Source organism: Corapipo altera, unplaced genomic scaffold (assembly GCF_003945725.1).
Source record: "Corapipo altera isolate COAL_440 unplaced genomic scaffold, ASM394572v1 75, whole genome shotgun sequence".
Taxonomy (NCBI): domain Eukaryota; kingdom Metazoa; phylum Chordata; class Aves; order Passeriformes; family Pipridae; genus Corapipo; species Corapipo altera.
In genome coordinates this window covers 5,168,644-5,184,534 of record NW_020884887.1, presented here as the reverse complement: position 1 = coordinate 5,184,534, position 15,891 = coordinate 5,168,644, and the positions used below count along the sequence as shown (strand labels likewise).

At 43.8% G+C, this 15,891-nt stretch overlaps 1 protein-coding gene across 4 annotated transcripts in view; it reads right to left on the bottom strand.

Moving 5' to 3' along the window:
- PWWP2A (PWWP domain containing 2A) overlaps positions 1–15,891 on the bottom strand; it is a 32,139-nt gene that overhangs the window by 991 nt on the left and 15,257 nt on the right. For 2 of the 4 annotated variants that reach the window (XM_027643199.1, XM_027643202.1), the window contains exon 3: positions 4,838–7,496. The exons of the other annotated variants lie outside the window; for them this stretch is intronic. Coding sequence is in view for 1 of the 2 variants with exons in the window: in XM_027643202.1 (XP_027499003.1) it covers positions 7,483–7,496 (14 nt within the window). In the remaining variant the exon portion in view is untranslated. Of the gene's footprint in view, positions 1–4,837; positions 7,497–15,891 lie in introns of those variants that run through there. 4 annotated transcript variants of the gene reach the window in all.

The following is a 15,891-nucleotide window of genomic DNA, read 5'->3' as shown; positions in this document are numbered from 1 at the left end:
TGGCTTAACCCTTTTGGCTGCAGATGGGCTGGGGTTTAGACCTAACAGAATCCCAGAATGATTTGGTTTGGAAGGGACATTGTGATCATCCAGTCCTATGCCCTGCCATGGGCAGGGACACCTTCCACTAGACCAGATTGCTCCAAGCCCTGTTCAACCTGGCCAAGAACAGCTAATTCTGGACTCTCTGAGAGTCCCAAGACCTGGTCCTCAGAGGAGCTGAACACCTGCAGTTCCCCCAGTCTCACCAAAGATTTGGGGGATTTAACATCTCTTAAAGAATTAAAAAAAAAGGCCTCTCTCCAGTTCACATCTTACAATCTCCCAAAACACCAGCCCCAAGTGAGGCAGCAGGAGGCCACAATCCAGGACTTGGGAAGAGGCCTGGGACTGACACAGCTGATCCCCTCCCGCCCACCAGGATCCAAAATCCCCCTCAGCTCATCCCATTGGGATATTTAGGATTTGACAGAGCACCAAGCTCTGAAGCTGAATTCTTCCCTCCTTGATTAGCACATTTCAGCACAAAATGTCCAGGAGATCTCCCTACCTCTGATTAGCACAGACACAGCCGGGGAGAAAGGAGAAGCTGCTGGTCACCAGTTCCTAGGCTTTAATTAGCTGTGTTGTTCCCAAGGGATTACTGTACCAGCCAAGCTCTGCTGCAGCCAAGAACCAATTATATCCAAGTGCCTCCTCTCTTTAACAGGGGGTAAAGATGCGTCGGGGCACATTTAATGCGCAGCATTAATACGTTGCTCTTTCACAAGCTTTCCCTGTTTGGAAGAATCCCAGCATTTTCTTGTTCAGCAACTTCATTCTTTCAAACCTGTGCAAGGCTGTAACTGCTGGGGAGTCCCTGCTGTCAGGGGGCCCTGGGCAGCCCTTGGCTGCTGAGGCACTGGGAGTTGTGGCATTAAGGCAGAGTCATCACCACCTACTCTGACAAAGATTAAAGGTCCTAAATCCACTGAAAACTAAAATAAACCACCTTTTTCCCCGATTCTGCATGTTCAGTAGGAATCTCCCAGGTGGAAACCATCTGCAGCTCCAGCTCCAGCCTGGAGTCCCGAGAACTGCGCGTTTCTCGCCCACCAGTTCTGAAGAGGACAATTTACAAATCCAGCATTCCCTAAGCAGACACAGCAGACACAGCAGAAATGGATTTGCCTTTCCCAGCCTGGCTGGGAGCAGTGCTCTGGTCCTGGCTCCCAGGACTGCCTGCCTGGCATCCATTGCTCCGGGCAGTGGTTGAGTGGGTGCTGGTCTCCGGGAGCACAAGTGGGGCCCCCACAGCTGCCCAGCAACCTGACATCCCCCCCCTCCAGTCAGAGCACAGGAGACTGGCAGGATCCAGGCATGAGCTGTGCCTGTTCCTCTGGGATAAGCACACACTGGCCACAGGATTTTCTGTTTCTACCTCTGGTGTGTGAACTGCAGCCTGTTCCTGGCAGAGCCCCAAGCGTGGCCGGTGCTCCTGGACAACACTCTCCCTGCAGACACATCAGGGAAGAGCAAGGTCAGGAAGAGAGATAGTCAGGAAGAGGGGGGAAGTGTTGTTATCTAGTCTGGGCGGTGGCTGCTGGAATAGCTTCCTAAATGTATTCCTGAGTGCTGCTGGCGAGTGCCCAGCCATGCAGCAGGTCCCTGGAGAGGTGGGGGGGCTGAGAGCTCAGCTCACCTAATTGCATTTGCCATATTTCCATGAGCTCGTTTGGCTGTGACCCTCCATCGTGGGGCTGTTCTCTGTCTGAGGAAGGAAGCATTGCAGTATTTGGGAACTTTGGGAAAGGAGGAGGCTAGAAGCTCACAGATTTACTGCTTATGGCTCCAGCCCTGACCTGCGCTTGAAGCGACAGTTCTTGCTGTGCCACAAAGTACGTGTCCCTGCTCCAAGCTGGAATGCAGCTGGGGCCATGGAACCTGCAGCCAGCAGCAGGTTTTCTAAGCCAAGATGCAGCTGATGGCTCCTGATTTGATTTTGCAGTGTTAATGCAGAGGTCTGGCCACCCCAGTCCTACTCTCACAGCTCATCCCAAGTATTGTCTTTTTAAAGGTAAACAGAGCAAAGTGAGTGTATCACAGAAGGATTATCCACATCCATCTGAGCAGTACTAGTATTTCTGGGATCTTATCCTTAGTGTGGTCCAGCATCACCCCTGTACACACTGGAGCCCCCAGCCCCTTCCTGTGACAGCTCAGAGACTTCAGCGTTTGGCTGAGCCCTCCAGCAGGCACAGCCTCACTTTAATATTTAATGACCAAGACAACCACAGTTGCAAATTCCATTCCCTAAGCTCAGCTGAAAATCTGGATTTCAAAATTAGAACTACCCCTCCTGGGGCATGGAATATTTACCCCAAATTCAGCACAAGCCAAAAACATCTGCAGGGGTGTCCAATCTGCCCAATGTGGAGCACCCACGGCTTGTGCTCCAAACCCAGCAAGGGAGGAAGAACAAAGAGCACAGAAGAAAAGCAGAACCATGAAAACCAGGTACAGAATATGAATAAAACCCACTGTATGAACCAGCAAACAAGATCCTTTTCCTGCTGCCACCCTGCACTCCCTGTAGAACAAACACATGGCCTCCACATTCCCGGCACCAACAGGGAGAATAACAAATCCACTGCAACAACTTGAGCAAGGACCAAGGACGAGTGAGGAAGAGAAAAGAAACTATGGCAGTGAGTGGTGGTTGATGCCAAGGCCACATGCACCGGGTTTGTTTCTGGCCCCTCCCTGCACTTGGCCCTGGCACTGCTTCACTTGGAGCAGAGGGATGAGCTCTTCCCAAAACCCTCAGGGTCTCCGAGCACACGGCTGCTCCTCACAGGGCTCAACCACAGCTCACACATCGAAGAATTATCCCAGGCGGGGGCATTCCCAGCTTTCCATAAAGTGCTAAAGCAGGAGAAGGGGCTCTCCATGCAAAGCTCAGCAGCCCCTGACACTTTTGGGAGTCCTGGAGGACACCTGAGGCTGGAGATGATCCCAGGGAGCACAGAGGGAATGGGGGAGTCCCTTCTGTGATTCTTTCAACCACAGCTGAGGCCTCAGGCCCAGCAGCCTCACATGTAATGCCTCAAAATAACAAGTCTGACAGTGCCTGAATTCACATCCCTGTCACTGACCCACAATTTCCTTCAGAAATGGGCTTGTTGGTCTCCCCCCAAAAGATCTAAACTCTCCATACCCATCCCTCACACTTCAGCTGGGAATCTCTCCAAACCTCCCACGCCAGAGCTGCTCCAGGCACTTTTGCCCTCATTAAGTGTCACCCTTTTGATGCTCCGGGGCAGCAGGGAAGACCATTAGCGGGGCATTGTGTGGGCTTGGCTTCACCACTGAAGGCTGGGTCACCTTTATCCTTTTGCCACCGAACCACTGGAGTGAAGATTAATCCAGGGAGTAATTGCAGAGCTCTGAAATCTGCCTGGCCAACCTCTCCTGGGCTCCCCAGCAAACCCAGCAGCCTCCGCCGCGCTGCTGCCAACACCAGTCACAAAGGAAAAGCCATTAGTGAGCAATTACACTGCAGCAGGATTTCCCCTCCACCACAGCCTAATGAGGATCACCAATTCAAAAGGAACTGCTGCAAGGATGAATGAATAATGAGAGAAAAGGGATGGGAGTTTCTGTAATCCCGACAGAATAAGAAACAACCCTGTGAAGGAAAAGAAAAACATATGCTGGAGCTCTGCTCCGAGCTATGGCCAGATGTGGGTGTTTTTCACAGTGACAGGAGGCACCACTGGGTTTCAAATGCATCCCAGAGGCCCAGAGCCAAGCCAAGTCCCTACAGGCACTGTTCTCCTACACCAGCACTTCAATCCAGAAGTTAATTTGATTTGAGGGGAAAACTTCTGACTATTGACAACAGGTCACTGCAACAAAACACCTCCCAGCAGGGTCAGTGCTCTGTGTCACCCACAGCTCCTGGCAGGCTGTGCCAGAAAGAAATTGCTCCCTTGAAATAAGAACTACTCAAGTCTACTCAAGCAGTGTATTTTTTGTTTAACCCAGGAGCTCAACTCAAATTATATTGTCTTTCGTTACAGTAACGAAAATTCAAGTGGAAAAAATTTGTATAAATGCTGCCTTCTATTTAAGGGGAGGGTAGAATTCTACTAAGTCTGACATTTAATAGAATCATGGAATCACTATGACTGGAAAAGACCTTTAGGACCATCAAATCCAACCATCAACCAACACTATCAGATATTTTGAAGAAATACTTGCTGGTGTGTCCCTCCTTTGGCGGCAGTGCTGAGATGGAGGTCTGGAACAGGAATTACCTGCTCCAGCACCACCTGCTCCAGGGCAGCACAGCAGAGAAACACAGTTCAGGGCAAGGCAATTCCTCCCTGGATGGAGAAATACCCTGTTACACTTACCTGAGAAGGCCAGACTTGTCTGAAACTCAGAGTAATCCATAAAAATCAGCCCAAGGACCGTGTGTGCCAGGGCAGGAACCCCTTCTCATGGCATCCCCCTCCTCCTCCACCTGGGACGTGACCTGGGGTGCACCTTGGTCACAGCCATGGAACAGAGCCAGCTGGGCTTCTTTGGATCTGTCTTTACCACAGACAATCATCTTTTCTTGCTAAGTACAATTTTTTCTACTGCTTGTGGGAGTCTTCCAATTGGCTGAGCATGACTTGGAATCTTTTAGCCACTGTGGTCAAAGAAGACTTGTCCACATGATGGACTTTCAGCATGGACCAGCAACCTCAGTTTAATCATCATTTAATCCAGAAAAACCACTTTTAACATAAATCAAAGGCTTTAGGGTCAATGACTAATAAAGCAAGAAAGTTAAGACATCAAAACATTATTTCCCTTTAAAAGAGCACTGAAAAAAATCAAGGCTTTATTTGAATAAATGTTACACAACATTCTTTATCATTTACTTCTCAGCAAACCTTAAAAGGGTGAATCATATTTTCCTCATTCAAGTCTACAAAATGAAAGAGGCATAGTGACCATTCAATATACAGACAAGAAGGTAGCACGGAGCAAAGCTTAAATATTAAGCAACTAAAGCAAAAAAGTGAAAAGCAATACATTACTGTAATTCTCTATCATTAGAATATCCCTGACAATTTCATTTCCAAATGAAAATCTGTTTTCAAACGCAATGGCTGCGATTCTTGCTGTGAAAACCAACGCAGACACATCAGCTACCTTGTCTATTTGATGCTATTTCTATATACCCATATTCTCCAATGCAGACCTGCATCTCTCTCAAGTGAATTTCTTCTATTTCAGCTGCTGTGCCCAAGTGCTCCCGGAGGGGAGGAAACGAGAGCCCTGGTGAGATCAGGTGTCACACAGACAGGCACTACTGGCTTCCACTTACAACACCAATCACTTCTCTGTCCAATGTGCAATACCCCTGCTGGGACAGTCCTGGGCCTTTTTCCTGAGCAGAAACTGGTTTGTGCCATGTTTGGTGGCTTCTTTTCTGTTTGGTTTTTGTGGGGGTGGGTAAAAATGTACTTGATTAGGCCAAGGCCCCCTTTCCTTGTCAATCCAATCGGGGTTGGGTCTCTGGAGGTGAAAGGTTGGCACGTACCTGGCACCAAATCTCCCCTTTCCTCATGTCACATGTCTTATTTTTTCAGCTGTAGCCAAACCTCAGGCCTTGAACAGGAACAGAACCTGATCCTCTTCAACTGGTAAAAATGAAAAGCACTGTAGGAGAAACATTCACCTCAAATTAAAAAAACAAATTTATGGTTTATGATGAAATTATTATGAAAAATGGTACACTTTGCACCTACTGTACAGTACTATGCAGCCAGTTGTTAAAAAGCAGGTAGTGAGTACCCAATTTCTGGATTTGTAAATAAACAATTTACCTCTGAAAAGCAGAAACTGAACCAGCTTGAGGCAAGAGCTGACACACACTCAGTGTGTGGATCCCTGCTGGGCCTGCCGGGGGATTTGGGTGCCTGTCCCAGCCTCTCACTTCCCCCTCTCCGATTGTTTAACAAGTATAAACCTGTTGCCAATGATAGAGTTATCCTAACTTCAAATTCCATGTGATTAATTCAGGCTCCCGACACAAAGAAACTGTCTTTGTGCTGACCCAGAGGCCTCTCAAAAAGGTCTCTCTGGTTTTAGACGATCAAGACAAAGACACTTTATTTTCTCCAATTGAATCAGGATATTAGTAAGGAGGAAAAGAGTTTACTACAAGTCTTTTCATCTACATAGAAACAAAAATTTGACTTTTAGTAGATTATGTGCACATTTTCATTTCTTCAAAACAAATATTTATTTTCCCAGGTTACACAATAAACCCCCTGCTAAGAACTTTAAAGAAATGATTCTGCCGAGACAGTGTGCACACAATGGAAATAATTAGTGACAAATAAATTAATATTTAATAACTCAAGATTTCAGCAGCGTGTCCAGCATTCCCAAGCTCCACTGAAGTAAGCCTTACCAAAGACATTTGGGGGAGGGGAATAAAATGGATAAAACCCACTGGGTTTCTTTTTTTGATTTACAGCTTTTCAAAGAAGTCAACGCAACTCAGATCAACAACCATCAGAAACACTAATAAAACCTTTGCTCTCTACTAGTTACCTATCTGAAAAATATTTATGTCAAAAGGAAAAAATAACCCATGATCTGAAATAGAAATGCCATCCCATTTAATCACTCTCCATTCATTTTTCCCATCCTGTTTTAGGATTATAGGCTGCTCTCTGCCTCCTAGCCCCTCTCAACATTATTCCACAATCCTCAATTCCCTAAGAGTTAAAATAGCATAAATAAAATGCAACCATATTCACACAGAAGGAGCTTTCCCATAAAACAGAGATCCATGGAATTTGTGGTCACTGTCCTTTCCATCAGCTCTATGGGAAATGTTGGTCTCAAATAGCAGGACTGTTCATATTTCACAATACAACTGGGTTTGGACATGCTTTGATCACAGATCACAGCTCTGCTAACACCTGCACTAAATACTAACTAAGCCTCAGAGAATGGAAAATTGCAATGCTAAAGTCAAGAATTAAAAGAAAAAAGTTCAAAAGTTACAGTCAACTTCCCAGGCAATTGGCTCCGTCACTGGCACCTCTCAAAACATACAAACGTGACTGTCACATTACAAAAAACCCAGTTATCTGCAGTGAGTCTTCATACTAAGAATTCAAGTGGTTCCTTGCATGTAAGTGTCATATAGTCTTTAATAATTTCATGCGTCATTTATTGCAAAAAAGTTTTATAAAATATTTCCTAACATCTTTTTAAACTTTAAGGAAAATGTACATTAGGTACAGGTGCCCTAACAGGGTGTGAGGGGGAGCTTTAACATCTTTACCCCTTTCCCCTTCAAAAAATGTTTACTACTTGGTGAAGATTTCAGAGGAAAAATAGGACAACTCAGTCTCAGATTTCTTTCAGTCCTGATGAGCTGGTGCTCTTCGTGGCAGTGTAGTGAGGTTCCATAAAAACAGCGGATGATTAGTGTCTCTGAGCTGAAAAGGGGAGAGAAAGGGAAAATGGTTAAATGTCTTCCAGTACATATTGCAAAAGTAGGTAAAGCAAAATCTGAGGTGGCCAGAAAAGTTACTGGTTCACCTGCTTTGTGCATTGTGTGCAGAAGACAAAAAAATAGATTTACATTATCACCAGACATACACAAGTGAACAAACTCCTCCGTTGGCTGGAGTTTGGGGGGGAGCGACCGTACCAATCTGTGTTAAATCTCACCCCGTTTCAGCATCCAGAGAGAATTCCAATTGTAAAGACATTTAAAGACAGCTCAGGAGGGAAGGAGATTAATTCACCAAATCTATACATCGATGTTTAGTTCACAACACAAAGCTAAACCTGACTCTGCAGGGCCCTGCCAGACCCAAGTGGGTGTGGGAGCACTGAAGTATAAACCTGATAACAGTGTTTCTTTTCCATGATTGCTTATGTTTTCCCATTTACTCCACAGAACTGGAATAAATGATGACAAAGCAGATGGGAACAGTCCAATTATCATGTACTGCATGAGACCACCACCAGTCAGCCACCACTTCTTACTGGGAGAGTGGTGAGCCCCTGGCACATGGTTGCCCCATCCCTGGAAGTGTCCAAGGCCAGGTTGGATGGGGCTTGGAGCAACCTGGGATAGTGGAAGGTATCCCTGCCCATGGTAGGAGGGTGGAGCAAAATGGGCTTTAAGGTCCTTCCCAATCCAAACCATTCTGATTTTATGAAGATTATACTCCTCAGATGTAATAACTAAAAACCAAGCTGCCCATGTGCAGTTTTGTGTCTTGTTCTCCTGGTACTGTGGAGGGACATTTCTTACCCTGCAGATATTCCTGGTGGGAACCACATGGAGCAGGGACTGGCAACCCACAGACCAATAGGTACAGAGAGCAGAATTCCCACAAAAGCTGGAGAGTCCCTGAGTCCTCACAGACTGTGCTGCTGCACTTGCAAAGCTGCTGGTGTCAGCTCAGGATCTGTGTCACTAAATTCCCTGACCCTTGTGAATGCAGCACATTGTCTGTTTTATCAATCAATCCATGGGGTCATTCACTCCATCGTGTAATCCTGGGTTTGTAGGGCAGTGACAGCTAAGCCTGACTCTGAGGGCACAGCTCTGCTGTGATGTACAATGAGCTCACAGCAGTCTGGACTCTGGTTTGAGGCAGTTTTATTCAATTGCTGGAGACAGAATCACAGAACCACTGAGGATGGAAAAGATCATTGAGTCCAACCTGTGCCTGATCCCCACCTTTTCAACCAGATCAGAGCACTGAGTGCCACGTCCAGCCGTTCCTTGAACACCTCCAGGGATGGAGACTCCACCACCTCCCTGGGTAGCCCCTTCCAATGTCTGACAACCCTTTCCATGAAGAAATTCTTCCTGATGTCCAACCTGAACCTGCCCTGTCACAGCTTGAGGCCATTTCCTCTTGTCCTGTTCCTTGTTCCCTAGGAGCAGAGCCTGACTCCCAGTTGGCTCCATCCTCCTGGCAGGGAGCTGGAAAGAGTGAGAATGCCCCTCCTGAGCCTCCTTTTCTCCAGGCTGAGCCCCCTCAGCTGCTCCTCATAGGACTGACTCTCCAGGCCCTTCCCTATGGAATCATCATAAGAACAACCTTCAGGAATAGAGGCAAAAATATGTGTGTCAGGACAAGCCCTGACATGACTTACAGCCTTTCCCCGGCGATGTCCCACTGAACTCATTTCACAGCCACTTCCCTGGGAGCCAGCACTGGAACTGGGATTCTGATTTTTTAATGTGAAAATTTTCTCAATCCTGTGTATCTACTGCTGTCCAAAGAGAAGAACTGTCTTTGAAAGTATTAGCTTTTCTCTCCAAAGGAAAAGCAGAAGGACAACAGGCAGCCCTGAAGAGGGAGAACGCGCAGCCCAGAGGGACAAGGGAAGCAAAAATAGCAGCACGTCCCTATCACATCCTGTGAGAAAAACAGAGCTGACAGCCATGAGCTCAATTTAAATAGTTACATTTACACCTATGTATCTTTCTATGGGACTAATGCTGTGTTTGCATCAAAACTATGGAACAGAAGAAGCACCAACCGCTATTTCAGTGCTACAGATTCCATTTGTAACCAGTGGACAGGAGTTAAACCAGGCTGCTCTTTCAGATCAATGAGCTACTAAAAGCAACCAGAACTGTTGCATTCTTTTACAGCCCCAGACAACCTTCAACAGCCTCAACCACAAGGAAAACCAAGAGCAGCAACACATTCTTCCATGTATATGCCCAATTCCCTGAAATATAAATATATAACACAGCATCAAGAATTTCTAAAATGTGGCCAAACCCAGGGTTTTTTCATATAAATGTATCAGAAAAGATTATCCCTAAATTCCTCAACACTTGAGAAATCTCAAGGAAAAAAGTTTGGGGTTTTTTTTTTCATTAACTAAACTTCTAACTAAACTAACTAAAATTCTTTGAAAAATCCAGTTTTCATGGATTTAGTTCTTTTTCACCAGAGCTACTAATTACCAAAACTGGCACCACATGCTTTAAAGTCCTGAACCACTGCAGAGGTACAATTAAAGAGGAGTGTTTCCTAAAGCCAAACAAACCTCCTACATGTTGCTAAATAAAAAATGATGCAAAATTAGCACTTAAGTAAATATTTGCTCAGAATTTTATCTCCTCACTTTGCTGACAAAGCCAGCACCCTCTTTCCCTTTTTTGCACATGTTAAAAGAAGGCAAGGACAATTCTGTCACCTGAATTGTGCTGTGCTTTATTACAGAATCTCTTAGTACTGGTAACAAGCTCGTGAGCACCAGTTTGCCTTCCAAATCACAGACCCACAGCACATGCCTGGTATGTATGAGGATATTTCCTACTCATATTGTATATTTGACATCAAAACCATCACTAAACAAATATGAAAACTGACTTAGATCTATTTCTTTTAAAAAGCAACCTAATTTAAAGTTGCTCTGTTATGTACATTCCATCATCCAAGCAGGAGTTTGCACAGAGGCCCCTGGCAGGAGGTGCAGTGCATGTTCCCTGCATGGGGAAGCTCAGACTCCAATTTACATTACACTAAGGGTGATTCCTGCAGGACTGTGATCAGGACAGGGCACAATCCTTCATTATAGGCATAATTCTACAAAGATTCTGGTTTTGCAAAACCAGGATTGCTAATAACAAAATGACAGGGTCACACAGATCATCTGTTTCCTCCCATTCCGAAATGCTGGTTGCATTTAGCCTGTTCCTGACAGATCTTAGCCTGATCCATTGTTTTTGAAAATCTGGAATTACAGAAACAGCACTCACGGTTTCATTACAACAGATGCAATAAATATTCAGTGCTTAATTTTAACTCCCTGTCTTATTTTTAGTAATATTTTCCGTTCCAGCTGCGACTCACCAGAAGTGTGTTTTCCCTCTGCACCGATCCCACAGGTATTTACACACCTGGAATATTCTCAGTTCCCAGCGTCCCCTCTTCCTCCTCTGGATTGAGAAATGAAATCACTGGTATAGAAACTGAATTACAGTTGTTCAAAATATGTTTGGTCCTGATTTGGGAAATAACTTGTCAAACACAGCCCAAATAAATCTCATGGATCCATTTGTCTTCACGCACTGAACGAGCAAAGCCTGAATTTAAACTCGCTCCAGGGGATCCTGATTTGTTCCCTGAGCCAACTCCTACCTGCAGACTGCTGTTAACATTATTCCCTCGGGCCATGGCAGGAAGTGAAGATCAAAGATGACACATCCCATCAGCACAAGCACAGAAGTCACAGTTCCCAGCTCTGGGTAGGTTATTCCACACTCACAACTGTCTCTTGCTCCCATTTGCCTCTCTCTTGGATGTGCTCAGGTCTTCTGAAGTATGAAAGCCCTGAGCTATCAGAAAACATCCATTTTCCAGCTCCTGCTATTCCTACCCCACACCAAGAACACCAATTGCTTTTTCTTGGGGAAAACATGGAGCTGTGGATCCAAGTTCCCTTCAGCAATTAGTACCTGGCACTAAGGTGCCAGTGCTGCTCCAGGGAGTTATCCCAAACTGCCCAATCTGGGAGCAACAACAAAGCTGTGCAGGGAAAAAGCACAACAAGCCAGTCATTAATTCACTGTCACCACAGCCGTGCCTGGGAACTGCTATTTTGCCTTGTGTTCACACAGGGGCAGTTTTGTCACAGTTAAATTTAAGGAAAAAAAATCATAAATTAATTTAAATTACAGTCTGGATTGGTATCCACATCCCAGGTATTACAGGAGACTGAAATGTATGAGCACATCATAGGAAACTACAACCTGCTATCAGGATCTAACAATTAAAACCCAATACTTAGAGATATTTCTGACTAAGGGAGGAATTGCTTCTGTTTGGTAAAACCCATCTACATTACCATGAACAGTTCTTGCCACTGAGGTCAGAAACAGCTGAGTTCAGACTAGAACAAGTGCCTAGAAATGCCAGAGGATGAGCAGGGAAAAGCCACTTTACAGAGGGATCTTATTTATCTAAACAGCCACACCATAAATGCACTGACAGGGTGACACTGTGGGAGGGATCTATTTAAACTAAAATACAAAGCTCTAACAGGGAATAGCAGCTGAGGGGGTTTAAATATTCACTGGGAATTTGCCATCATAATTGTTAAGGACATGGATCATAACAGAGGTTCTTTCCTTTAGGGATTAAGAATGATTTGAAGGTGGATATTACATTCCCACAAGCCTGGATCTCAGCTACAGAAGTTCCCAGTGTTACAGGCCTGTCCTGATGTTAAAGGCCTGTGATCCCTAACCACTCCACCCATTTCAGAAGCTTTGTTAGTTATGTAAAACTTTCCTTTTTTCAGTGGTCATAGCCATTTTACCAAATGGATTATGACACAACACACTGCCATCCCTTTAACCATGAGCTCACTCCACTTACCTTCCAGCTCAGTCTGTACCTACAGATCAGTGTGGTGATCCCAGTGCACCGACTGAATTTGATCATTCCTGTAGGCATTTACTGGAATACAATTATAATGAAAAAGATGGACTGAAATAGCCTTTCTCTGATTATCAGTCTCCCCCTTTCCAGAACTCCCCAGCCAAGGAGGCAGCTCTTATTTTTTCACAGTACTTCACAGAACAGGCATAAGGACAGATGATAATACTGAGAAGCAGGTACTGAGACTTATTTCCAAAATTCATGTTCTTATTCTGCTCTGACAGCTTAGAGGACACGAATGGAAATCAGTTTCAGGATTTAAGAGAGTTAACTAGAACCAAGCCTAAGGCTAGCAATGCAAAAAAGCAACCCTTACCTCTTTCTCGCTTGTGCTTTTCTTAATCCTAATCACATTTAGAAACTACTTGGAAAAAAATATTTTACAACATACTCTGAAAAAAAAAAAAGCCTTTTCAGCCTTGCACAGACCTAAATCACCCCCACTAAACCTCCCTCCCGGCGAGGGAGTTGGTGGTTCTGTAGGTTTCAAACTAAACATCATCAGAGATGATTATCTCACTGAAGTGTTGACATAAAATTACAACTCTAATTAGAAAAATAACAAATATTTGTTCGATTTCCTGCATGACTCCAGAGACATACAAACATCTCCCATTGCTTCCAGCTTCACTCCTGAAGCACTCACACCTTCAAACACTCCTGGGAAAGGAAATCTGTCTAAGTTTCAAAATAACTACTCTCTCCCAAAGCATTTTAACTGAAGCTAAAGATCTTCAGAAGAACAGAACTCTTGTACTAGGAACTCATCACTCCCTGTCACATTTTCCCCCTAAATTGAAAGGCCATACATATTCAACAGCTCCACTGAGGAACTTCATTAAGTCAAAAAGGCATCATGTGCAATTTATTCTATTAAGCTGATAGAAAAGTAACAGTAGCCCTTTCTACTGCTGTTTGCCTTCTGAAGGCAGAATCATGGAATCATTTAGGTTGGAAAAGACCTCCAAGATCATCGAGTCCAACCTGTGACTGATCCCCACCTTGTCAATCAGACCAGAGCACTGAGTGCCACATCCAGTTGTTCCCTGAACATCTCCAGGGATGGGGACTTCACCACTTTCCTGGGTAGCCCCTTTCAGTACCTGACCAGCTCTTCCATGAGGAAATTCTTCCTGATGTTCAGCCTGAATCTCCCCTGGCACAGCCTGAGGCTGTTTGTACCCTTTGCTTCCTCACACAGATGCTCTATCCCAGCACAGGGCAGCTCCTGGCGGGAATTATGGATAAGTTATTGCTAAGTCACTTAAAGCATCACTCCAACTCAGAACTGTGTCCCAGCTCCAGGAGCAGCATTCCACAGTGGGCACTGCTTTGAGCACAAAGGCACATAAAAACAGGGGTTTTTTTCACAGTTTGTAGCTAAACCAGCATGTTTTGTCTAAGCCTTCAAGGCTCCACCTCACCTGCCACAACCATAGTCACAAACTGCAACCAGGCTTTACATTAAACCCAACACCTCATCCCCTGGAAACTCTGTTACCTCACAGGATTTGCTAATTCAGAGTGAGAGGAAAATCATGGATGAGTATGAAGAGGATATTTTCAACCTAACGTAACATGATGTTGTAAAAAAAGGTAATTTTTTTCAACAAAACAAATCTATTTTTTTTGATACCTGTTAAGTCTGAAGCGACACAGCACATTCCCTATAAAACTTAAGACTACTTAAAACTGATCAAGCACAAATCAAAGCTGACTCCTTAAATTCCTTTCATAAACAGTTCTTTTGAACACAAAACAATCTAAAGAAAGCCCTCTCATGCCTATTGCTACCCCAGTGAACACCTGAGCAAACTTTGCCTGTGTAAGCTCTTAGTGCTATTCTAATTTTATATAAATTAAGAGGTAAGAGTACAAAGCTTCCAGGTCTTCTAAAGAAAAAATAACAATATCAATATTGATTTCACCACTACTTGGCTCAGAACAGCTAAATTAAAACCAGTCCACTTGAGCTTCTAAACCTCAAGGAACTGGTGTAGACATCTGACCCACCTTGTATGGGCTCTTGATCCAAAAAGCAGTTTGCTTTAAAAACAAAATACGGCTTCTTTACTTAAATAAACTGTTTCTGTTTGCAGGAGAGAATACATAAAAGTGAAACAGATCTTTTTTTTCCAATTTTTTTTTTGACATTATGAAATTTATTGTGTGTTTATCACATTCAAAAAGCATTGACCAGTGGGGTTTTTTGGGAACTGTTAGAATGCCAAGGTAGATTTGGAAGCTTAATCAGTACCTAATGACTGTCACCTTGAGGAAAATTTGAACAGTCATGAGTTTAACACTTTAGACTTCCAATAGTTCTATGGGCACAAAAGAATAATTAAAAAAGGTAAAAAGAAAATGAATAATTTGGGAAGACCAGACAGTATCATTAACATATGAAATTAAAAATGTTTAAGGGTTTGATGATTAAATCCTTACCCCCATTTTTATGTCCATTTAAAATCTAATTTCATCCTAAGCTTAAATTTTTACATCTGTCATGATTGCCTACATGGGCAGTTATGGAAAAACCAGGATGAAAACTGCTGTGGGATGAAGGGTGGGAGATTCTTCAGGAGGCTGAGGCAGGAGTGGGTTGGAGGAGAGACAGGAATTCACATGGTCAGATAAGGACCAGAACTCAAAGAAAAAAAAGTCAAGTCAGTTGCATGAAAATGCCCCAATATCGAGCAAAAAACATGCAAGAAAAGCTGAGGTGGCCGTGGAGAGTGGGTCTGACTGGGCTGGAAAGATGGAAAACTGAAAACATTTCCCCACTGTACGAGTGACCTTATCCACAGTCTCTGTCCAAACAAACGGACCAAAAGTTAATTAAGGGAGAAATTTGATAAACTTTACAGAAAGCCCTCTACAGAGCTGGTTCTGAAACAATAGGGACAGATAATTGCTCAATCTCCAAATTAAGACTGAAGTATACCAACAGTATTTACATCAAGCAGTTATCTTTAAGAATGCATGAAAAAGGACAATTTACTTTTTTAAGAGTGTCCTCTAAATCCGGCATACAGATAAAGTACTCTGACATCCTGGATTTGTTTCAAAGCTTTTTGAGAAACACACACAAATAATTGAGATTTAGTCAATTTTATTTACAGTTTGTTTTTTTACATTTCAGAGCATTACACAATTACATATTCTCATTTTCTGACCTGCAAACAGATACCTTAAACGGAAATATTAAAAAAAAAAAAATGAAGTTAGATACATCCAAAATGCAACAATTACACATCTGACAATTCACAAAGTGTAATTTACTAGGACGTATCCTAAGAATTTAGGAACAACCAGTCAGGAGAAAATCTGACCAATTTCAGCAATTGATTATTTACACATTCAAAACAAAGCCTCTCTTAAGCTAAACCTCCAGGCAAATGGCCTG